The sequence below is a fragment of the Lutjanus erythropterus genome, chromosome 10, assembly GCF_056507025.1.
Source record: "Lutjanus erythropterus isolate fLutEry1 chromosome 10, fLutEry1.hap2, whole genome shotgun sequence".
In the NCBI taxonomy this organism is placed as follows: domain Eukaryota; kingdom Metazoa; phylum Chordata; class Actinopteri; order Lutjaniformes; family Lutjanidae; genus Lutjanus; species Lutjanus erythropterus.
The window spans coordinates 12,494,388-12,519,600 of record NC_139326.1 but is presented as its reverse complement, the minus strand read 5'-3'; the positions used below and the strand labels follow the sequence as shown (position 1 = coordinate 12,519,600).

The window sequence follows — 25,213 nt, the reverse complement described above, 5'->3', positions numbered from 1 at the left end:
AATACAGTGGAATCTCAGCCTGCTTTAACCTCTGAATAATTTATGCAATAAAATCTTTTCTTTCTCTGCCTCCCTTGGACTCGCCTTTTCTTGGTGCTGCTCAAAGTGGAGCGATAGCACAGAGAGAGGCAGACGGTGAACAGAGAGAAGCACACAGCACCAAACCGACGTTATTGATTCAGATTTTGTCCAGTCAGAGGTGTCTTCCAGAAAACATGAAATATTTTCACAGAGTTCTGCTTTTTTGTGAATTGATGCTTTGTTTACAGACTGTAGAAAACTTTCCTTTAGTTTTGATTTATTAATTTAATTTGATTTCAGTGGTGTTTTAGTGTTGCGTGATGGTTTCAAGACTGAAACCAAGACAACACTGAAAGAAACAGAAACAAACAGAAGAGGGAAACCCTTCTCTTTATGGACACATTTAGACAATTTGGCAAAGTGGAGAAAGCCATGTTCTGCCTTAAAGGACCAGTGTGAAGGATTTAGTTGCATCTAGCGGTGAGCTTGCAGATTACCATGGCCAGTTTTAGTTTGTTAGTTTGTTTTTGCAGTGGGCTACTGTAGAAACATGGTGGACAAGGTGAACACTGTGCCATATTCTGCAAATAAATATATATAGGGAGAAGAAGGAGAAGTATAGATAAGTATGGATAAGAACAGGTCGGTCCCTTCATCCTTTCATGGAAGGAAGTCACAAAAATTGAAATCCTCCATTTTTAGGTTTGATTCCTGACAGCAGAACCTCCAGTTTCTTATGACAACAAATACACCTGTGTTTACAGGTGGGGAGCCAGTGAGGGATCATAGTCTAGCTTTGCTGCATTGAACTGGATGGACTGAGAATGGCACATGGATAGGATGGGGCACAAGGGTACAAACTGGCAAAACCCATGCCTGTTGGCAATGAAACTCAGGTTGTCTGAGGGGCAGGGGTGAAAATAATAAAAAGGGCAGCAGCAGCATGCTGTAGTTAGCTTAAAACTGCTACAAGGAGCTATCATATTTTGTCAATTCTAGAGGCCTCTGTGGACAAAAGCTTCATTAATTAATTTTCTGAATTTTACTCATATATTCTAATATTTATATTGTTTATGAATGAAATTTAATAATCTTGCCAGTGCCACTGCCAGTAAATAACATCCATACATGATGAATAGTTTACCAGGACAACATGTCAAAAGTACCTGTAATTCACAAGAATGTTCTAAGGCTTTGGATCCCAGATCAGATCTTGTGAACATGTGGCTCAGGCCTGCACAGGTGAGACGCCAACAGTGAAGCTAACCTGTGACTGTAGGTGCGACTCAGGAGAAGAGTGTGAAGCATAAATGTTGTTTTCCCTAATTTTTAAAAAATGTCCATAAGTTGAGACTTCTCTTTTTTTTATCCATATTTTTTCCCATGAAAACAATGTCGAATTCCACCATTAGCAGAAAGATGTCAGTGGATTCATTAAAGGCTAAAATGAAGATTTCTGCAACCTGGATTTGAAGCCACCTGGTTGCATCCTTCAGGTACTTCTGCAGCGCGCGCTGCTGTGACGCACGGTCACATCCAGTCAGGTCAGCGCTGCAACACAGACAGGATGAGACCGGATCTGTGCAGAACATACATCCACCAATTAATTATGAGCGGAGCCGAGCTTTTGTCCTAACAACTCCTCCTGCTGCGAGTTTGAATCAGCTGCTTATCGGTTTTTCAAGGTTTTGTTTGAGCTAAGAGGAAACCAGAGGACCAGGAGAGGAAATATTTCAGGATTTGGGATGTAGTTAATTTGGACAGTTTTTTTCATCGAAAGCCGATAACAACTCTTAACTTAATGGAAAACTAATAGAGGAAACAACGAAAGGAACAGTTTTTCATGAAGTAAAACTTTTGTCAGATTTTCTTGACAACAACCCGAGCGTCTCCAGCTGTGGAACGGCGCAGTTTGGTAAATTACAGAAGAAATGTGAAGACAGGTTTCCCTCTTTGACGCACCGAGACAGATCTCTGCTCCTCATTCTCACAGGTCAGATGTGCGTGTGGATGTAAAACGCTGCTGTCAGCTGAGAGTCAGAGGTTTGGTTACACCTCTCCAAGCTGAAACTCGACTCTCCTCACCGTCACCTCTGCTGTCCGCAAACCGGAGCGCCCCGAGCTGGAGGTGCCGCGGGGGACGACATGGGACGATCCAAATACTAATGTGATGGGTAAGACTATCAGCTGCTTGTGTGGAAGTGTCGGTGATTCCTGCGGTGCGCTGCGAAGCGAAGTGGGTCTAACTGCAAAAAGTGCCAAAAAACGGTTTGTAAGAGGTTTGTGCCATGGCGCTGGAAAGCCTTTTAAATGCGTTAAATCACCAAGTCCGATTGAAAGAGCATTCCAACCGAGATTTTTTTAACGTAAATTTCAGTAAATTGCACACTTAAGTTTAATTGATTATTCGATTAAAACAGTTTTCTTGGGGCATCATTGATGGATAATTTTCTCGCCACCGCTTTTACGCACACAAATCAATAATTGATTTCAATCGTATTCTGCAGATGACGGTCAAATAAAGTAAAGAGATGTATGTTAACCTGCACCTAGTAATCATTCGTGGGATGGGAACGCGTAATTGAGGCTGATGTAGTAGTCGAGCTTGAGAGTGTGTTTGTGGTGCTGATGCTGAACTCACACCCCTGAAACGTGAGTGGAAGGATGCTGGAACTTGTTGAAGGGAAAGAGTTAAAGTGTGGATGTTAAAGCGAACCTGATCAGCTCTTAACAGCCATCTGTACGCGTAAAACGTCGCACCAGAGTCCACTGTAAATACACGGTTAATCTCCACAAACAGGATTAATCAGTCATATGACTTGTTGATGTTGGTAATGGTAATGTTGGTTTGTTGTGTAGCAGTGTCAGTTGTGACAGGTATAATCCTGCTCAATTGCTCCCAATCCTTTGACCAGACACCCAATACAATTTCTAACTAATGTTTCAATTATTTTTAAATTTTATTTTAATTAATTTAACTGTTCAATTAAACTGTCTATACATTTTATTTCCCAATATGAAGGTCCAATGTCTCAATAAATTTCTGGTAAAGAAATATGATCACTTTAATTAATTACTGGCCTGAAAGCCGTCAGATTGGAATATATTTTAATTGTCTGTTTTTAAGCCAAAAAACATAAAGAGATGACCTCAGTTTTCATAATGGTAGCTATGGCTCTGACTCAACATAGAATTTATAGTCACCTCCTCTATGATATAACACTCCTGTAAGGACATTTGGAGTCATTTACTGTGATTTATTTTGGGTAAAAGGTGTCTGAGCTGCAAGTATTATGATAAAACTAGTGTAAGATAGGATTTATTTTGTGAAGATCTACGTAATAGATTACCTGGCATAATTTAATTAATGGCAATATGAAGTATGTACAGTATAAATATGGCATTCTGTCCCTATATTTAGCGCAGGAACTACATGATATAGTGCATCTTGCCTGAAACGTAAGTGATGGTGAAGACTGCCGGAGTGATATGACGGAGGAGAGCGAGATGATGTATCATATTTGTGGTCAGTGGTCACTTGTCCTACTGCCGAAGCTGACATTAAAGTGGACAAAGTTGCACAGATGAAGCTGTCCCCATGCTCTTGCTCTTCCCACAGGTCGAAAACTAGTTTAAAACAACCAAGTTTATAGTTAGTGCTAAGAGTGACCAGCGTTGCACCTGTAAAGGAAAAATGTGACACTTTACATATGGATCTGTGGTCAGTGTTGATGGTAAATGTAGTAAACTGATGCAATAAATTCTTCAGTGTTTATTCACCGAGCAAACAAAGTTCTTCTGCTGCAAATCTGTTGTTCTTCATCCGGTGATGTCACTGGATGAAAGGAAGAACTACAGGCTATTCCAGCTTTGATTTCTAGTCTTCACCTCTGGGTTGCTAGAGGGTGTCCCAGATGAGTATTTTTCTCACCTGAAGCTATGTTTTCTCCAGTTATCTAGTAATAAATGGTAATACACAGCAACATTTGTGTGGGAGTCACAAGCTCACCTGCAATGCATCCTGGTGTATGAAGGCATGGCTGCAAGACTCTATGAGCAGGAAAACCCAGTTTTCTTGTGAATATAGCACACACTGAAGGAATTTATTGCTTCATTTGATAACATTTACCATCACTAAAGTGCCATAATAACTATTAAAATCACCAATTCGTTGTCAGTTTTGCTCTTTTATTCTGACTTGTAAGTAAAAAAAAAAAATCCAGAAAATCACCCAACTTTAAACTATCTCTGTTAATCAGACTTATTAAAATTAGGATGGAAAGTTTTTTATGTGCCAACAGAAACTCAAATGAGGAGCCGCTGTCATCCTGTATTATATAACCTGCATTAGCAATGAAAGAATTAATAAAAATGACTTTTATCTTCAGAGAGCAACTAGTAATATGATCAAAAATCTACTCCTGTATAGACTTAAGTTAGAAAAGTAATTCTAATAATAAATAATTTTTTTTCTATCTTACTCCACCTCTAAACAGTATATTTACTCTCATGTATCTGCTTATTACTCTGTCTGAGCTCTTCACTTGTATATAACCTGCATGGATGGATGGATGGATGGATGGATGGATGGATGGATGGATGGATGGATAGATGGGTGCTGACCTTTGAGTGTTGTCTGCCCCGTGATTTGTGTGTGATGCTGACTGGCTGTGTGGGTGTTAATGACTCTCTGGCCCTCGGGGATGCTGATGTCCAGGGCTGTGTCGCTATGGAAACACAATGCAATATCCAGTGATGGGTTGATCCTCAGGGTGCTGATGAGAGGGGCAGCTCATGGCGGTCGTGTATCTGGAATCTCTGAGTGGCGACAAGTTCAAATATACATTGTGAGAGATTTTGCTGCTCTGTCGCAAATTTCCCAGAAGTCATTTGTTACACATCATGGTGCTCCAGTAAAACCTTCTAGCCTAAAAACTGTCTGAAAGGTTCTGAAAGCAGTTTTGTGGAATGAAAAAAACAGGGATACAGAGAGGTTTGAGGTCTATTTCATTTTGCCTGAAAGAATTTTCAAGTTTTGAGATGACTCTGAATGATCCCATCCTTTTGCTGAAGGATTATTCCCTATTAAACCTTTTCAATGAGGTCTGCAGGTTATTCAAGGTCACACACACATTGTTTCTGGACTTGTGTTTTTTACATATAAATGTTAGTAAAAGTAAAAGAGGAATATATGACAACAGGACTAGTGATGTAGTGGTGCTGAAGGAAATTTTTGTTCGTTTAATTTAATAACCTGTGACACGCAAGACTGATCTTGCATATTTAGTTCACCCAGAAGTGGACCGGGAGTGTTTTGTCACTTAACTTCTGCCACTTGAATTCAGGGAGTAGTGATCATTATGAACTTGATATTAGCCACAGAAGAGGTGCAGATTTTCCACTCAAGACTGCCCTAAAGACCACTACATATGTATGCATTTTGAGTTAAGTATTCTTTATTCCTTAGTCCAGTGAAGGCAACGAGTACTAGTGAATCAGAGGAAGAGCAGGGTGGGTCAAGCCTTAGCCTTCCCAAGAAAAACTGATCAGATGAAAACTGAAAAATAAGCAGTTATGTTAAGTATACCTGTGTATACGCTGCACCACACCACCCTGAGATGTCTTCCCTATACTGACATCTCATTCGAAAACCTGCACAGAAACAACTGCAATGTTTGTAACTTTTCAGTACATATCATGCTTTGGGTTGTAATTGAGTGATGAATTCCATCAATGCAAAACATTGTAAACAGCATACAGTGCTGTCTAAATTTGTAATTAGTATGCATAATACATACATACATACATACATATAACACATATAAAAGAATGTATATAAAAACCATATCAACAGTATCTTCATATGGAAATTCAGTAGACATCACCTAAACCCACACGACACTTTTTCACCTGTAATTACAGACCACATTTTAAGGATCAGTGTGTAGGATTTAGATTCATTTAGCGGAATCACTAAATAGCATGCAAACTGCAAACACCTTGCCTCACTCTCCCCTGCCTTGCATGTGGGGGAACATATGGTGGCCGTGAAATTTGAGCAAAATGTGAAAAGCCTCATCTACAATCATGGTTTGTCCTTTCTCGACTATTACTATTCCTCTTGTTGTCCTCTTGTCATGTTGGACGGCATGTCAGCTGTATAGCTCCATTTGCATCATAGACATGCATCCCATGACACAACACACTTCTGCTGACCCTCGTCACACCCACACAGGAAACAGAAGAAATGATGATGATGATGATGATGATGATGATGATGATGATGGCTTCACTTTAGTCACATCTCTTCTCATGTGACTGTCTGCATCCGTCTGCCGGTGTTTCACTATTCATCGGTGCACATTTTCTTAACAGTGCTTTGGCTCCTGATTTATTGTATAAAACATGAGGGAAAGCTGAAAATCAGCAATTCATAATTTAAATTCATAATACTATTCTAACATCAGGGATGAGCGACTTCACTCTTCAGCAGGATATTTCACTGCTATGCACAATAGTTCAGAAACCTACGGGGGGAACACACTGGTGAAATTTCCGTCTGTCATCACATTAAAGGTTGAAGAACCTTTGCTAGTGTCCCTTTAGTGTTTTGATTTTATTTTACATTTGCTAATGTGTGCTTAATTCTGGTTTGGGACCACATCCGCTGCATAAAACATGAAGGGAAAGTTAATAATGTAATTTCAAGGAGATAATAAAACAGACTTCTTGACTTATCCTCATTCAAACGTGATGAAAAAAGGAAAACTGACAAGAACCTCGTGTCACCTCTCCCAAAATTATTTCTCCTTCTGCATAAAAATCATCACCGTCCCATATTTACCACTTCCTGTGGCTTTCATTTTCCTCTTGAAAAACATCCAGAGAAAATATTACATGCATTGTTCTTAATGTCAAAAACAAAAAAAAAACTTTGTTGCTTTTTATAGGCAAACGGGGGCTAGGGGTGTGAATAGCTGCCATGTGCCTGTTCTCACCTGGGTGTAAATAGGCACATTTTAAATTCACACATGTCAACACTGATGAAGGTGTAGAATCAGTTATCTTTTTTAATCCATAATGTGTTGGAAGACAAACATTAAAGCGTGGAAGCTGCATCTCTGCAGGTTGGAGAGCGGTTTGTTGTTCGCAGAGGTTCGCGCTCTGTTGACTGCCTCATTGTTTAATTGTCAGGTTGCTGTGGGAGCACTCAGACTTCAACTAAAAAAAGCTAAATGTTTAATGGAATGCAGTTAGCTCCTGAAATGCTGAAGATAAACTAGATGCATATTTACATTTCTATCTCATTAACAAAATAAATGTCTTTGAGCCTCAAGGCCTGTCTGGAGTTTTTGTCACCTTCATTAAAAACTCTGAACGTCTTCCCAGAGTCATAACTAATTTAAATCTGCACACACACGCGCACACACACACACACACACACACACACACACACACACACACACACACACACACACACACACACACACACAATTCAATGCCACTAGAATCAATGCAAATGACACTTTCCAGAGCATAGGCCACACCATCCTGGGAAATGTTGTTGGTGGGTGACTCCCAGGAAGTAATTCCAACAAATTCCATAATATGTTGGACATTATTTGTCACCAGTCATCATTTTCACTGCACTGAATCTCAGGTCACTCTTTATATGAGTTGGTTAGCTGTTGTGTGCTAGGAAGACAGTTACATCAACCCCCTTCAACTGCTCTTGAGAAAATGTAATGTAACTGTCCCCTCCATAGTTGATATTAGATTTTCACCCCTGTTCCAAGGATGTAAATATGTACTATGTTCACTGCAAATAATCATCCGCAAATCTGCTTAGAAATCATAGAAAAGGGATGCTGCCCTAACTACAGATATTGTTTCCTAAGATTCCTTCCTTTAGATTAGGTTTAGGTTAGTTTTCCTCAGAAGTTCCAATTGTCATTAAATTATTCAGAAAATTACAATATATGACAGGCCTTGCTAAGACGTGTAAATAAACAAAAAAGCAAAAAAGCCTCTGGTTCACAGTTCAAGATTCAGCTGAACACAGAAACTGTTGGAATTGCTTTCTCACCTTTGATACTTGAACACATGCAGGGAACTTGTTTGTCCAGAGTTGAGCCTGTTATGTTGGCCTTTCTTTCCAGTAACCCCCAAAATGGCCATTACCCTAAAAGATATTTTTTTTTGTTCATTTCTAGTGGTAATTTTAGACACTCATGTCATGAGACAAATGACAACATTTGTCATTTGTTCAAATGCATTTTTTTGTTTATGTGACAAGGAACTATAGTGGCTGTGTGAAGGACCGGTTTGTCTCTCGTCTGTCAGGCAATGTAATTTCGTGCAAGCCTTTTCTGCTTTTCCTTTGTCATGTCATGCCATTTAGTCTATTGTGACTTATGCAGAGACTGCATGTCGTCTCACACGTGACTGCCATACAGAAAAAAATGTCAGGTGATGTAGTATAAAGAAGAAGAAAGTCTGTGAATTGAGGAGGTTGGGGTGCATCGATAGTCAAACAAAAACAGGACTTTATCTCAGGACACCTTAAGTCAACATTGAGGTATTTTTTAATACATAAGTTAACGTGTGTAACTTGTACTAATGTTGCATACATAATGTATGTCAGCTTACTTAAGTAACTTAAATTACGCAACTAACGTACTTATTTGAACACAATCAACAGTCTTTTCCTGAAACTAACCAAGTAGTTTTGGTGCCTAAACTTGGCCAAAGTGCAATCATTTCACAGCATTAACCGTGAAAAAGATCACCATGACGACAAAGGTCATCTGACCATTGATACCACGTCCAAAGCTCATAAAATACGCTGGATTAAACTGTGTTAAATGACACCCAAAAAGCTCAAACTAAAAAAGACATGGCATGCAAAATGTCCTTAAAAGTTATATGATATTTATCCACCATCCCATCAGATTATGTCAAAAGAGGAAGTAAGATGTTGATTCTTGAACGGATTGAACAAACAAGATATAATGTGTTTATTTGTGAGCTTTAGAGGCGTTGGTAGGTGGATTTTGTTACCTTTGTACAGATCCAGGCTAGCTGTTTTCCCCTGTTTCCAGTCATGTGCTAAGCTAAGCACAAAGACCAGTCTGTAGCTTCAAACTTATCTTACAGACGAGAGTAATATTGATTTTCTCCTCTGACTGCTAGAAAGCAAAACAAGGGATTTTCCAAAACGTCAAACTATATCTAATTCCTTTCAAAAGTTTTATGTCTATAAAAACCATTTGGTTAAGAAATTAAAAAATAATGAGTGGCAGACATAAGTTCGCTGTCTTGTAAAATGGCAAAATGCTTCGCCACATATGCGACCATTACAGACAGGATGAAGATCAGACTTACTAATATTTGGCTCACTGTGAGCGACTGAACTTACTGCCAAAAATGTGCGCTGAGTCGTAACAGATAAAAAATAAATTGATCAGCAATATTTTCAGTAATGGCTACTGGCAAGAGAAAGCAGTTTAAACATTTTGGAGCTGCACATTAGAGTCATAAAACTTTGTAACATCATTATCTCTCATATCCTCCTCCTCTTTCTCCTCTTCACACCTTTTCTCTCACCTACTTTTGTCCTGTTTTTTTCCTCCTCTTCTACCTTTCTCTTCTTCTCCTGTCTTACTCCACCTTCAATTTTCCTCCTTGCCTTTCCCTCACCTTTTCCTCTCATTTCATCTTTTAATTTTACCAACTTCTCTCCTTTTCCTCTCTCTCCTCATCTTCTCCTGACTTCTTCCCATGTCTCTTTTTTGTCCTCCTCGTTTCCTATCACTGTCGCAGTACTCTCTCTCCTCCTCACCAATTTCCTTATCTCCTTATCACGTCTTTCCTCTTCTCTCTCTCCTTGACCTTCTTCCATCCATCTCTTCCTTGACTCTCCCTCTTCTCTCCCTCTTATTATCTTCTTTCCATCTGTTCCTTCATTTCTGTCCTTACTGACCTGTGCCTCGGTCCCTACCCTTTCTCTCTTTCTTTATCTCTATCACTCTTTTACTCCCCTCTCATCCTCCTCCTAACTATTCTCTCCTTTTGGTCCATTTCCCCTCTCATCTCCTCTCCTACTCTTTCCTTTGTTTCCTCCTTCTCGTTTTTCTCGTCTTCCTCTTTCCTTTAACTTTTCTCTCATGCCACCTTCCTTCTTGTCCTCCTCTTCTTCTCTCTTCATCCTTTTTGTCCCCCTCCTCCTCCTCCCTGCAGGCTGTTGATGGAGAGGATTTCGAATGTCAGCCGGGACAGTGGTCATCGCAGGAGGAATTCTGGCTACAGTCATCTTACTGACCATCGTTGCTGTACTGTGTTTATGTAGGTTGCAGGTATGACTGTTTTACTATTGACTTACTGATTTTCATTGAAAAATGAGAGCTGCTACACTTACTTTTCCATCTGGATAATTATAGTTCTACAGAAAATGTAATATATCAAATGATAGATTACACTCTCATCTTTTTTGTTATTGTAGTCAGAGAGGGTCAGAGCTATCATCTGATTACCACCTTGTGGTGAGTTGGATCAGATGGCAAGTAAGGCTGCCAGACAGACCAAGTAAACTCAAATGTGTAGTGAAGGTGAACTGTGAATGTCTGGTGGACTCCTCCAGGGGGAAGCTGGGGACATAGAATCCGAGTCGGCCATGGTCAAACCTTCCATTGTAGAAGAGACGGAGAAAAGAGACTCCTAAACCCAACCAACACGTCCCCTGTGGAGGAGGCAGAGTCCAAAAACTCGAGGGAAGTCTTACCTGTATCCCTGGCTGAGGTCTCTGAGGGAGCCAAGAAGCTCCGCAGAGGCAACAGGCTGGGTGTGGATAAGATTTGCCCTGAGACGTTGAAGGCTCTGGACATTGTTGGGCTGTCTTGGCTGACACACCTTTTCAGTGTCACATGGAGGTAATGGACATTGTGTGTGGAGTGGCAGACCGTGGTGGTGCCTCTGACACTGCTCAGCCTTCCTGAGAACATTTACTCAAAGGTGCTGGAAAGGAGGCTCTGACACCGATAGTCAAACCCCAGATGACCTAACAGAGGAACACTGGGGGACTGAGTTTTGTGGACTTGGAGTCCTGTGGAGGGTACTGCAGAAGTAAAGCAAAAGGGTAATTGCTACAAGCTATCTGGTCCTTGTATAACCACAGGGAGAGCTATGTCCGTATTCTCAGTACAAAGTCAGGACAAGGACATTTTTTGTCTTCCCTTATCGTGGATCCTGTGGCATTCATGCACAGGATTTTGATGAGGTGTGAGGAGAGTGTCTGATTTGAGAACCTCAGAATCGGGTCTTTGCTTTTTGCAGATGATGCAGCTCTGTTGGCTTCCTCAGACTGTCACCTTTAGCATGCACTGAGGCAGTTTGCAGCTGAATGTGAATCAGACGGGATGACAGTCAGCACCTCCAAATCTGAGGCCATGCTTGTTTGCTGCAGAATGGATGGGGAATGAGTTGTTGCCCAAAGCAAAAGGGTTCAAGTATCCTTCTTTTTTCAGGGAAAACCCCACAAACTCAGGGCTAATCTTGCTCCGGAGCAGGGCCAGCAACCCCCTGGGCTAAAGTCGGGGTTAACCCACTTTCAAATGTGTCAACAACGACTCAGTCCTCAAGACTCGATGGATGTTTGTATTCAGCTATTGTGTCGTTTGAATTACCAGTAATTATCAGCTTCTGCTTCACGTCTTTTCTTTATAATCCTGCACGTCAGTGTTAACCTTAAAAAAATTCTGTTTTTTCTCCTAATGCTCAAGTATTACTGCTGTAAGAGGGAGGAGTCTGAGAAGGGGGAAGAGGAGGAACCAGAGCTCGCCACCATGTCGCCAACCCGCCCCCTGGCTCTGTCCGCTCCCCCTACACCTCCTACGCCGGAGCACTATGGCGATGAACCGGAGAGCTACCCCCCCACCTTCCTGACTGAGGCCAACGGGCCTGCCAGCTTCTCCCCAACACCGCCACCGCGCAGGTGCCAGCGCTCGCACGCCTTCTGCCCGTCCTGCGCCCGCTGTTCGCTGCCCTTCTACTTGCAGCACCCAGAAAGGCTGTGCAACGGCGGCCGCAGGATCAGCTACAGGACTGTGCAGCAGCAGGACCTGGAACTGCCCATGGACCTTGCCAGCTTCTACCAGAAGCTGAACCTCATCCGCTCCGTCACCATGAGGGAAGTGTACACCCACAGTGTCAGCACCGACGTCTAGGAGCAGGCAGGAGGCAGTCTGCATGGACTCGTCAGTCTACTGTCTACAAACACACTAAAGTAAATTAACATGTTATATACGTGTTGTGCTGGGGGTGCGTTAACACACTGTGCTGTACACTGCAACGCTGAGGGCTTTTGGGTGATGTAACACAACTCCTAGCAGCACTGGAACAACTGCTAACAGCTGAATGCATTTCTGATCGCAAACATTTGTTTCTGACAGACTTGAACAGACTAATTTTAGTCGGTTTTGACTTAAAACTGATCAGTTTGTCTTGATTCGTTTAGAAAATTAGCTTGTTTCCTAATTAGCTAGTAAAAGAGCCAATCAATATTTATGAAAGTATAAACAAGGCAATTTACAATTTAAGTGTTCATCAGTCAATTTAACACCAATTTAGTTTATTTGAATGCACCATATGAGAGACAGAAATGGAGGGGAAAAAAAATCTAAATAAATGTCAAGTGCAAATAGGACATTTCCTAAATGAGGTTAATGCCTAGCTAGCTAGCTAACTAGCTAACAGTTGTTTGGCCTAAGTCTTTTTTAAAGGACTGATCAGGTCTAACAAATCCAATTAGCAGACCAAAACCAGCAATGAATGTATCCTGCTAACAATTATTCTGTCCCACGGAGTCCCATATAAACTGTCTTGCTGCCCCAAATTGTACCAAATATGAATGAAATTAGACCCCAACAAATGCAAATGCACTATTTCCTCCTGTTTGAGTGATCGATGAAACTACAGTGACCAGATATTTTAGGAAATTAGTAAGCCTTTATTTATAAATGAAGCTATATATTTATGAGGCGTTTTTTAAGATTTGTGTCTTCAGTAGGGAACCAAAGGGCCTGGAGAGCTACAGTCAGAAAGTCAGAGAGTACAGGCCAACACATTACTGGTTTTGGTCTTTTCATGGGGTTTGTAAGAAAAATGTAGAATAAAATCCTATAATATCCTTTAAGCTCCAAATCAAGAGTGTTTGGTGGAAGAAATAAAGTCATGTGTGCTTCCTGAGTCAGTAGCCTCCATTTGGAGGGAGTTCACTCTGACTCAGACCGACTTCAAAAGAACTTTTTCAGTTTAATTTGTTTACATCCTAGTTTCTAGAAATCCATTTTTGGTGCAGAACCAAATCTCCAACAGTCCAGTACTCTGCTCTAGTACTGAACAAAGAGTGTACAAGAGTGTACTTAAAATACCACTTGACTGTTATTTATTTATGCAGAAGAAAAATATACAAGTGGATGTTCACACGGATAAAATGTTTTGTTTGTTCATGTAGCAACAATTGTAAAGTATCTAATGACTGTTACATTTCACATTTATTTCTTTCACAGTTGACTACCTTCACAGCACTTCATAAGATCCAAATATCTTTAAGGACTTTTTTTTATAGCTTATTATCTATTTATGATGAAGTTCCTACATGCCATCGTGAACATGCACAGGTGTTTCCACTTATTCTGCCTATTTACGCCTCTTCTTGTGTTGTGGTCTAATCAGCTAAACTAACTGAAAACACCTGTGTAGGTGTGAGGCTTCTGAGGTTTAAAACCAAAGCTAAGTATATAAAAAAACACAAAAAAAAAAGAAAAAAAAAGAATAAAAACTAAAAAGGCTTCCCATGCAGACATTACATGGAGCTTCAGTTTGACTCATGTTTGTGTTCACTTGTGTAGATTTGTCAGCACGTTGTTGTTGTTTTTTTCAGTTTGTATTTAATTATAATTAAGACAGTGGAATCAGGTGGTGATTCTGTCAGTAGGTGAGTGTTTCTGTGCGTGTATTCTTGTTGTTTTGCTGCGGTGCAGAAAACAAATCACATTTTAAAGGGCTTTTCTGAAGCATTCAATGATCCAATGACTGTGATTTCTGAAAGACATTTATTTCCTGTTAAACATGTCCTACTTTAGATAGATGTTGTGCTGTCGGCCAGGGTTCAAATAACATTTTTACCCCCAACGTGAGGTATCGGGCATTTAAGAAAAACTGACATGCAAAATAACCAATAGCACATTTTGGTATTGGTAGTGATAATGGTACACTAGATGAGTATTTAGTATTTTACAAACTTCACTTTGCATCAGTAGAAGAAACAGCTCGACCACAGGAGCTGCAGTTTATTCTTTCCTTTATCCCAGAATGAACATTCACATGGAATAAAACTCATCATTTGGAGACATTGTGCGTAAATGAGCGTGTGTTAAGCCTCCAGTAGCAGCTAACACTGCTGATCACGAGTGTGTTAGATGGATCAAAGTGCAGAACCTGCAGAGACCTAAAACACCTGCGTTAGGATGAAGCGGCAGTTAGCGTTGTGGTCTGGTAAGGCTGTCAGGTTCAACAGAGAACTGCAAAATTCAAAAGTTAAGATCACACTCATGATGATAATAATGTAAAACACAAAAAAATCAGTCCTGGAACATAACCTCATTCAACATAGTGTCGTTTGAAGGCTCCCGTGTCAACTTGTTAGTGAATGGAACTGCTTCTGATGACCTCTGACTTTTGACTTGCTGAGTATGATAGAGTCAGCGATGTTTTCTGTGATGCTGATCAGTAGGAGCACAGAACTTCAACTGTAAACATGGCAAAGTGAAAATGAAGTGAAAGTGGTTGTTGTTTCCCTTTTTTCAGGTTTTTCAGGGTTTTCAGAACACACCACAGCCAGTATCACAGCCACCATTTAATTGCTATAGTCGCCTAACAGACTGTTAAAAACTTTTGAAAATTAATTTATAAAATAATTTTGCAGTTGAAGATATGTCAATACAAAACTAATGTAATGCTTTACATTCAGTAGCTGTTTTTTTCTTGTACTACTTTCAGTGGAACAAAATCGGTGACCACGCAGCATCTTCAATGTACTGTACATATAACCAAATATATTTTAACTGTGTAGAAACCGTTTAATGAAATCAAACAGTGTTTTACAAAGAACACTGTCACATTTTGGGTGCTTTACATGGGAATATTGAAACTTTTGTTTCTACTACACTGTTTACTTCTTTAAACTGTCTGTGGTTTTATTTAATGCACAAAATGATGCTGCACAAAGTCTACACACACATTTGAGTAAAGTAACATGTTCATTTGTTTCTGTTTCTGGAAAGTTTGATGTGTACTGCAATGTTAAGATACCAAATTCATCCTCCTCCTGACCTCTGACCTTATCCTAGAACAGGATTTTGTCCTGTGCTCAGACTACCAGGCAGCGATGCCTGTCAGGCAAAGTACTGCCCTCAACAACTTCCACCTACTAAATGTTTTAAGTTATAGATTTTATAGAGGTTTGTCTTACAGCCATAGTTGAAGTTAGAGTTTGTATGTAGCCACAAAGGAAAAACATCCTTGGACTCTTAACTAAGGGCAAATAAGTCTGTGCAATATAAATCCATCCCACTGATCAATATAGACAAGAGTCATGAATTCATTCAGCATGTTTTTGGGGGGATAAAGCTGCAGGTTCAACACTTTATTTCAAAGTTTCTGAAGAAGAGTGAGTGCAGAACCACTTTCATTATTCAGTGAGTGTTTACTGACATCAGGTTTGTTTGTTTTTTTGGGACGGGGATTGAAACTGTTGCATTTGTTTCCTCTCTGCTTCAGTAGTTGATGTATTTCTATTATCCTGCAGTTCTGTAGATGAGAGGTTTGCTGCTGTCACGCTGACCAGCAGGGGGCGTCAGCTGCAAACCTGCATCTCCTGTAGCTGCTCTATGTGTGCAAATGACTTCATTTACAGTGTTAATAAAATGATGCAAAAGTGTTTGGTCTCTCCGTTATGTCTTTTTTGAGAAATTTGATACAAACCAGCAGAGGTTCTGGACAGATTTATGTTCTGTTTTGTTGCTTTTTAAACAAGTCGACTCGTTTACATCAGAAGAAGCTTCGGGGAAGAGAGTGGAGGTCAATGAAGGAGGATAGACAGAAAATACTCATCACAGAGTTTCTTCAGCTTTCATAACTGTAATGCACCACTGCAATTATCAGCATCAAAACCTCTAATTCCATTAAAAGCCTAAACTACAATTATTCCCCTAAATCAGTGTTCCCCAACCCTGGTCCTCAGGGCCCACTGCACTGCATGTTTTAGATGTTTCCCTGCTCCAACACACCTGATTTAAATCATCAGGTTGTTGTCAGGCGTCTGCAGAGGCTTGATGATGAGCTGATCATTTGAATCAGGTGTGTTGGAAACACATAAAACATGCAGGGCAGTGTGCCCTGAGGACCAGGGTTGGGGAACACTGTCCTAAATGCCTCAAAGTACAGAGAGAGCTCTCCGTTGTCTTTTTCAGGAACTCTGATATGGTGCCGTTTCAGTAAAGTTGCAGGTTTGAATCATTAAAGTGGTTATGAAAACCTGGAGATGTGCATTTTAAAGGAACAGTTTATATTTCGCCATTTATCCATCTAGATTCCGTGGAAATAGCAGCCCTAGAGGTGTCTGCCTTTTCTTGAATACTAGATGGCACTCAGCTTGTGGTGCTCAAAGCACCAAAAAACTACATCTTCCATGGAGTCCACCATTTTTCTACAGTAGCCCAGAATGAACAAATACAGCAAAGAGCCACATATATTCATTTGAACTGTTATTTAATTGAAATACAAGTCAGTACCATTAGGTTTTCAGTTTATTATCAACACTACACAATGTTCATACTTAGTTTTGTACAAAGAGGTATCAGTTATATAAAAACACAGTACACAATAGTTAAAAATGAGACATACATGTACACGTCTGAATACATTTCAACCATACTTCAAGTGTCAGGAATGTTTCTCTCTGTGTTTGTATTAACTCTCTCCTCCGCTGTCACATACACAGACCAGAACTGGCATCAGTTGACCCGATGAGTAACCATCGGCCGGCATCAGGAGCGTCACGATAAATGAAAATGTGCTATGACTAATAAATATGCTTCCATGTCCTGCAGGCGTACCGGCACGGTGCCAAGCTGCAGGGGGTGGAATGTAAATATAAACTTTTTACATGCCAGACACCAAACACAATTAAATAATATTCCATAAACAGTATCTATATTAAATATTCTAGCCATGCAGTATATTCTGTTGAGAAATAATTTAATACATCTTTTCATTGTAGCGATGAACACAAGAGCGCGCCACTAACTGATGATGGAGGTCTGTAAGACCATTTGAGTGTTGACACCACTTTTTCTCCACCTCCATGTGTTGTTAGAGGAAGATCAATAATCAATTCATCAACAGCTGATAACAACTGGCTTTATGGCTGAGATACAGTTTAATGAGAATGGGTATTCTGTGATTGTATGAGGGAGTGAGGGGAGGGGGCTCAACATGAGACTCAGGTCCCACATGACGTCTTGAGATAATACTGGACATGGTTGGTAAAAAAAAATTCCTTGGCTCAAGAAAGAAAAAGTCCTTTTTTTTTTAACTAAATTTATTGAATGTTTCCCCAATCTTTTTTGTTTTAGAGGTCTGCTGCAGGTGATTTCATGTTTTACTAAAGAATCACGTAATGTTTAATAAATCCTCTCCACACAAGAAGTAACTAATCAAACTTTGAGTAGGTAGAGATGTTTCTCTGAAAATAAAAATAGCTTTTTGCCCAATTGTTTCTATATTTATTACAAATAAAGCAGAAACATGTTACATTCGGTGTTTGGAATAAGAAGCAGGAAAAATACAAGAAATAGCACAAATAAATAAAATGTATTTGTTATATGTGTGAATATTGCAGTTAATGTTGCATCGTCAGGACTGACAAACATTTTTTTGTCTATAATATCAAGATTTCATTTTAGATCATTTAAACTATGCAACTGACACATGAAGCATGTGACTCCAAGTTATTGGAGAATTCTCTGGTTCTTAAAAGCAAGTTAGAGCCTCAAAATGTGACTTTTGGCTTCCTCTTTTTGTTCACAGTAACTGTAGTACCACGTGTACATAAACGTACCGATTTCTTTCCTTGTGCTGGAGTTACATGTCGGGGTGGAGAGAGGTGGTGCTGTCCTGGACTAGGAGGGTGGAGGTCGTACAGCGCGGCAGGAGTGGCAGCAGGCCTTGCTGTAGTACCAGTGGCTGCACAGGTTGACCTTCAGCGCCAGCAGGCAGTTGGTGGAGGGACGATCCTGGCAGCTCTCATCTGCGACACACAGGGTGGAGTTCACGTTGGTCATTTCAAAACAGTTACAGTCAAAAGTTTGGACACATCTTCTCATTCAATTTTGTTTTTAATTATTTTTCCACATTGTAAATAAGTAGATAAGTAAGCAAAAAAACAAAAAACAAGACCTAAAATGACCTAAAGTGCCAATTTTATGCTTTTTAAGAATCTCAAATCTGAAAAACTTTGCAATCAAAGATTTAATTGCAGAAGACAGTGTGCAGGAGTCTTTTTGCTTTTTATTGTTGACTCAAGGTCCTCTCATATTCACCTGTCAACCTACAAGTGTGCCAAAGTTTTTTGCTCTTTGACATTTTCAATTCTTCAAAGAAGCCAAATTTTGCTTTGATGACAGCTTTGCACACTGTTGGTGTAATCTGAACCATTTCTTATAAAAAATAAAGAAAAAACATTGAATGAGAAGAGTGTCCAAACTTTTGACTGGTACTGTAACTCTAAACCCAGAGCCAGGTTAAAAAGACAGTTTATTCCAATATTTTAAAAAACACATATTTTTCCATTTTATCCATCTAGATAGTTTTGGTGTGAGTTGCCGAGTTTTGGAGATATTGGCCATAGAGATGTCTGCCTTCTCTCCAATATAACTGAACCGGATGACACTCTGCTTGTAATGCTATTTTCTCGCTATGGTAGAAAGAAAATAAATCCCACATGAAATTGCTCACAATAAGGTCTGTGAATTATCTTGAGTAACCAGGTGTTGAGTTCAATTATACTGGAGCAAAGGCAGACATCTCTTTAGCCGATGTCTCTAAAATTCTGCAACTCACACCAAAACAATCTAGATGGATAAATATGAATTTTTGATTTTGGGGTAAATTGTCCCTTTAAGGCAGTGTGGGGCCTTTGATACCAAAACAATATTGCTTTTGATAGCTCACTTTGTGGTTTTATCAAAAGAAGCCAAGGCGTAAATTTTAAAGGGAAATTACAGCACGTTTCAATCTGGGTCTTGTGGAGTGTGGACGTTTTTTAGTTTTCCTTCTCATGCATGTCTGACAGACCAGATAGGCTCCTACAGTACCAGTCAAAAGTCTGGACACGCTTCTCAATCAATTTTTTTTCTTTATAAGAAATGGCTCAGATTACACCAACAGTGTACAAAGCTGTCAACAAAATAAGATCTGGCTACTGTGAAGAATCCAGCAAAAGCCGACAGCAAAAAACTTTTGCACACTTGTGGGTCGACAGATGTGTAGGAGAAGACCATAGATCAACAATAAAATGCAAAAAGACTCTTCCATTTCATTGTTGTCATCAACTCATCGTTTGTTAATAACAATGTTATTAAATCTTTGATTGCAAGTGCAGAAGGCAGTGTGTGAAAGTCTTTTATATTTTAGATTCTTTTAAAAAGCTGGTACTGTATTTTAATCAATGTGTAAGTCTATAAATACAGGCCAAGTGACAGTTTGTGTTACACTTTCGCTATTAATGAGTCAACACAACCCAAAGCACTATTTTCTTAGGATTTGTTTTCCATGTATTACTACAATGATTGCATGTCAAGGCTCTGAGTGCTGCTAAAAGACAGGTGACCTACACTAAATACTGTGCCTGAACACATCTTTCATAGACACAGTGTTCCAGACCTGTTGGAACTTAAAGATTTCTGACCCACTACTAGAAAAAAAACAATATAACACCACTTAAAGTTGGAGATCCTCGTTGTCTGATGTCACACAACAATGGCAGCACCCACTGATGTTACATGCAACATTAAAAACTGTTCTGTGTGGAAACTGATGTCAAAATATGTCACCAATGTTATTAAGTGCCGTAAAATAAAAAAATGTATAGTGGCATCTGTTACCTCATGTCGTTTTTCCTCATCTGATATGCAAAGAGGCTGCACTGGGGAGGGCTCAGCTGAGTGCACGCTTGCCAAAGAAACATCAATTTGTCACAGTCAGCCATGTTTTTGTTTACCTTTGGCATCATATACCTGGAAAGCTTCAGGGTTGGAAGCTGGAATTTCGCACTGGGAAATTCAGACCTCTGACTGTAACGCAGCAATAGTCTTGTAATTGTGGCCAGTCTGACGGACTGGGTCATGCCAACTTTAGGAAACATGACTCTGGGGCAAGCAGCACAAGCGTTAAATCTATGGCTGGAATAATCTGTTTCTGAAATAAGTAGATTTTGTTTTTTAATGTAAATACTGTAACCGTGAATCAAATCCTCTGTGTGTATGAGTGCGTGAGAGGTGTTACCTGGTGGCTCAGTGGGGCAGGCCTGCAGGGTGCAGGTCTGTTTGGCCACCGGTTTGGTGAGGGGGTCACAGCCGCGGACCAGCTCCCTGCCCTGGTAACACTTGACGTCCCTCATCCTCACACCCACACCACACGTCTTTGTGCACTGAGGACATACAGCAGCAGAAACACAGTCGATACACACCACTGAAAACTGGTCAGGTTTTTTCCTACACATTCACAGAAGTAAAGTCTGCCAAACAAACATGATTCTTGACACAACTGACAGGAGTTAAACATCAGCAGTTTGGCCTGGTACTGAATATGGCTGGAAATTATTTTATATCAAAATCAGTGTATGTTTCTCCACAATCACAAAACACTTTTCATTTATGTTAAACAACGTGTTCAGGCATGTGTGTAACATTATTCTCACTAATAATGAATAAAGAATTATTATGATAATTATAAACCCTAATAAATCTCAATAGACCTGCAAAGTGTGGATGGGACGGTTCACAGCTGTCAGATCGTCTTTAACAGATCATGACAGCTGGAGCAGCTGTAGTGTTTGTGTCTGTGTGTTTCTTGGGGTCCAGAAAAACAAGTATTAAACAATTATGATCTGACTTATAAAATGAACAAGACATTGCATCTGACCATGAGACGACCCAGAGAGAAAAAAGATCTGTGTGCTTCTGTCAGAGCCTGATGCAGGTTGTATATACCTGTTGGATAACTTGCACACAGGTTATCAAACTTTAAAAATGTTTGCCAGATGTCCTTTAGTGTGTTGAGCAACTATAACTTAGTTCATCTCTTTACAACAAGAGTCCTGTGGGGAAACACATTATGATCCACTCTCTCTGGATGAAGGTGAAGTGTGTTTACTGTGCTGACCTCACCTCAGACCAGGGGGTGGTGTACCATTTGAAGCATGGCCTCTCAAAGCACGTGTTTTCCTCCTCAGGCTTCTCGCTGCCTCCGCATGCCTCTTCATCAAAGACCTGGAACTTTCCTCCACTGATGCCGACACACAGGACAGTCCTTCGCTTCACGCCACGTCCACAGGTCGTGTTACACTACACACAAAAACAGAAAGTCATGAGTATTCAGCTCTGCCTTTGTTGCTTCTCTTCAAAACAACTGAAGGGACATTTCAATCATTTGGAAGTTTCTTCACAAAAAAAAAGCGTTAATAAATCAATGAATCAACTAAGTGTTTCAGGTCCCCTAATAAAAAGTTTAATCTTATAGTCAACACAGTAACGAGGCCTCACCCTCTCCCAGTCTTGGCTCAGCCAGTGTGGAGCACAGTCTCTCTCCCCACAAGGGTGGATGGCCAGTGGCTTGTTCTCTGCAGAGCACTGACTCTCAGGAACCACACGACCCTCGGGAGCCTTACAGTACACATGACGCACCATCTTCCCCTGGCCGCACGACCCCGAGCACTGCAACAACAAGGGTCAAAGATCAAACCGGATGATTCACGATCGAGAGGAGGCAATCCTGTTGTAATCACCACCTCCTTCAGCCAAGTTTTGTCACAGTCAGGTCAGAGTCAAACTGCTTGTCACATGAAGTCAGATCAGGTCCCCTCACATCGCGATATTTAAAAAGGAAACATCACGTGAAATACGATGACATCATGTCACATCATACCATGTCAGAGGAAAGGAAAAATCATATCATGTCACGTCATCGGATAAAAACATGTCATATTAATTCAAATTAATTTCACAGGAAGTCTGATCATTCCACTCAACCAACACACGTTAACAGAGTTGATCTGGTGTAATCCAAGTCTCCAAAAGCCCCGACATGCCAAGTTGACTTGAAAGACGTCATTTACGCCATGTTTTTAGCCTGAATTTTTCACTGTAGATGCTTAGCCTGGAGCCATGTTCATGAACATGTGTACAGTGTGTGTGACAGTGTGCAATCTGCATGTTGGGACTTACACCAGACAAACAGTATGGAGGCATTTTATGTTCTTTCTTGGTTGTTTTTTTTTTTTTTTTTTTTTTCGTTTGAAAGTTGGTCACCATTCACTTCCACTGTTTGGGAGCTTCTGCAACACAGTTTTCTCTGTGAAACTCCGGCACTGTTTTGTGGGGTAAAGAACTAAACCAGACCTTCAGTCGCCATGAGGGTGAGTAAATAATGACTGAATTTTCATTTGTGAGTGAACTGTCCCTTTCATACATTCCAAATATCAGTGGATCTTTCAGCTTCATTGAATTAAAAAACCATCAAACTGAGCTGCATGGATAGATGCAATGAGAAGTAGAAAAAAAAAGAATTTAAGAGAACCAACTCTTTAAAGCTGGGGTAGGCAGTTTATTTTTGTTGTTATCGGGGAAAAAGTTCCATAATAACTTATTGTAATTCTCATTGAAGACTAGGCCTCCGCTCCTCCTCTTGGCTCATGTTCCAGGCTTTAGAGAACCAAGCCTACGGTGGGAGACTTCATCATAGTTTGGTGAAATAGTTGATTGTTCTGTCTGAGAATCAACAATTTTTCTCCAGAATCAGCACGTTTAATCTAAAATCAAAGTGATGTACATGTTACTCAGAGGAGTAACTACGCACCCATAAAGATTTAATCTTTCATTTTTGATAAACCTTCTGAGAATGTTGGTAGTTGTGTTGCTTTATCCATGTCATTATATGAGAAGTGCATGAAGTTACAAACACCTCTTGATTCATTGCAGGGCTGATATTGGTTCTGCTGGATTGCACAGATGTACATAATAAAATGGTACATAAAACATGCAAAAGTACATGTGCTCACAGTTGGTAACTTTCTAAATGATAATAAATATTTCTGATGTAACATTAGCTGTTGCATGGGGAATAATATTTCACTTTGTGCAAAGAAAACTTCACATCCGTCCATGTTTGTGCCTGGTTGGACTCCATGGTTGTAAATTAGACCTGCAAGTTTCCAGACTTTGACGTTGAATGGAACATTAGGAACTACATTTGTCTGTACAACACAATAAAAACCATAAATTCACACTGTGGCACAACAGTTTTTTTGCTGAAGTAAAAACAGCTGGGACAGACGAGCTGTTCTTTAGTAACAACAACATTGATTTTTTTCTATTGAGAGCAGCAAGCTACTGTGCCCTGGTATCAGATAAAACACACAACACAGATATATTGTCATACAATACATATAAATGGCTTTGTCTATGGAGAGTAAACACTCACAGGCCCCCATTCAGACACGGTCCAGTGGCGTTCGCAAGGCGGACCGGTGCAGTTTTTGATGTTTGGTGGTTTGGTCATCGGGTCACATGGTCTGGTCTCATCAGAGCAGCGGACATCACGGGTCACCTGGGCTTTGCGGCCACATTTAGCAGGACACTGGATCAAGGAGAAGCACACAGACTAAATTAAGTACTAGTGTCATGTAGCATTAACGCAACAGCATAAGATTCCTGAAGATGAAGCATGTTTGTTATCAGAGGGACACTGCTGGAAAGCCAGATTCCTTTGGAAAACTGTCAGATTTCACAGACTGAGAACAATATTGTTGCTGCTAATGCTGTAAAGTGCTATGAGGAAGACATTTGAAGATGAGCAGCTTATTTTGGGGGGTTATTTATTTTTTTGTCTTTTTTAGTGTTTTTGCAAAAAAAACCTCTGTGTTTATTGTTGCCTGCAGTCTAGCCTATGCAGAAAGCTTAATTCATACTTGACAAATTATGGTATTATAATAATTGTTTCCTGCTTATATTTTACTGACAACATAAGTGATTCCAGTTTAGTCACAAAGAATGTAACAATGAAATAAACAAACTTGAAAATATTAAATTTGCTAAAATTCTTGTGGACTATTTTAAAAATGTACCGAGAACAGCTGATTCTATTTAAATGTAGAGCCGTTTAAAGACTTCTTCTAAAGAGAAGTAATGATCTGTGAGATTTACATGTCACTCATTTTTTGTGTTTTTCAAACCCCATTGGCTTGAACCAAGGGTTTTTTGTGCCTGGTAGGTGTCTCTGGAGAATCCATCAGTGACCACAATCAGACCACAAGACTGCAGCAGACGGCTGCTGAACCTGAGCCTGACAAGAGTAAGAAAGAGATGTCTGCACTGCAAGAAAAAAGTCCGTCTGAACGATGGAGGTTTGTTTAAAAACAACTGAAACAAAGGGGAAAAAATACAAAGGTAAGGAAATGGTGACAAAATGTATAATTATGTACATGAACTACAAAAAGAGAAATGTGAAAAACTAAAAACTGACGGTTCAGTCACAAACCATTATCGGTAGTGAACAAACAAAGCCACAAGTGCTGTATAGATGTGGAACACACACCTCCTCTGTTTACATGCAAATCATCACAGACGTCTCATACCTCGGTCCACTCGGCCACCTCCCACTGTGGGCCGCAAGCGGGGCTCTTGCAGGGCCGTCTCTCCACAGGTCTCTCCAGGTCGGCCATGGTGCAGAGGTCACTGTAGACGGAGCTGTCCAGGCCCGGTGAGAGCATCTTCCAACAGCGAACCTGACGAAACTGGAAACCCTCACCGCAGGTCCTTGAGCACTCGCTCCAGCTGCTCGCCTCCCACCTGAAAGA

At 40.2% G+C, this 25,213-nt stretch overlaps 2 protein-coding genes across 2 annotated transcripts in view; one reads left to right on the top strand and one right to left on the bottom strand.

Moving 5' to 3' along the window:
* Nucleotides 1-1,904: 1,904 nt before the first annotated feature.
* fam163b (family with sequence similarity 163 member B) lies at nucleotides 1,905-12,755 on the top strand. The gene is made up of 3 exons (XM_084729473.1): nucleotides 1,905-2,195; nucleotides 10,261-10,376; nucleotides 11,799-12,755. Exons 2-3 carry the CDS (start codon nucleotides 10,284-10,286, stop codon nucleotides 12,240-12,242), a joined length of 537 nt encoding a protein of 178 aa, XP_084585599.1. The 5' UTR covers nucleotides 1,905-2,195; nucleotides 10,261-10,283; the 3' UTR covers nucleotides 12,243-12,755.
* Nucleotides 12,756-17,846: 5,091 nt separating this feature from the next.
* The window catches only part of LOC146320101 (ADAMTS-like protein 2), a 31,734-nt gene continuing 24,367 nt past the window's right edge, over nucleotides 17,847-25,213 (bottom strand). Inside the window, exons 14-19 of the mRNA XM_084729472.1 lie at nucleotides 24,992-25,205; nucleotides 23,839-23,994; nucleotides 21,903-22,073; nucleotides 21,528-21,704; nucleotides 20,644-20,788; nucleotides 17,847-18,388 (exon numbers count right to left, since the gene is read on the bottom strand). Of these exons, the coding sequence (XP_084585598.1) occupies nucleotides 18,261-18,388; nucleotides 20,644-20,788; nucleotides 21,528-21,704; nucleotides 21,903-22,073; nucleotides 23,839-23,994; nucleotides 24,992-25,205 (991 nt within the window). The 3' untranslated portion in view covers nucleotides 17,847-18,260. The remainder of the gene's footprint in view (nucleotides 18,389-20,643; nucleotides 20,789-21,527; nucleotides 21,705-21,902; nucleotides 22,074-23,838; nucleotides 23,995-24,991; nucleotides 25,206-25,213) is intronic.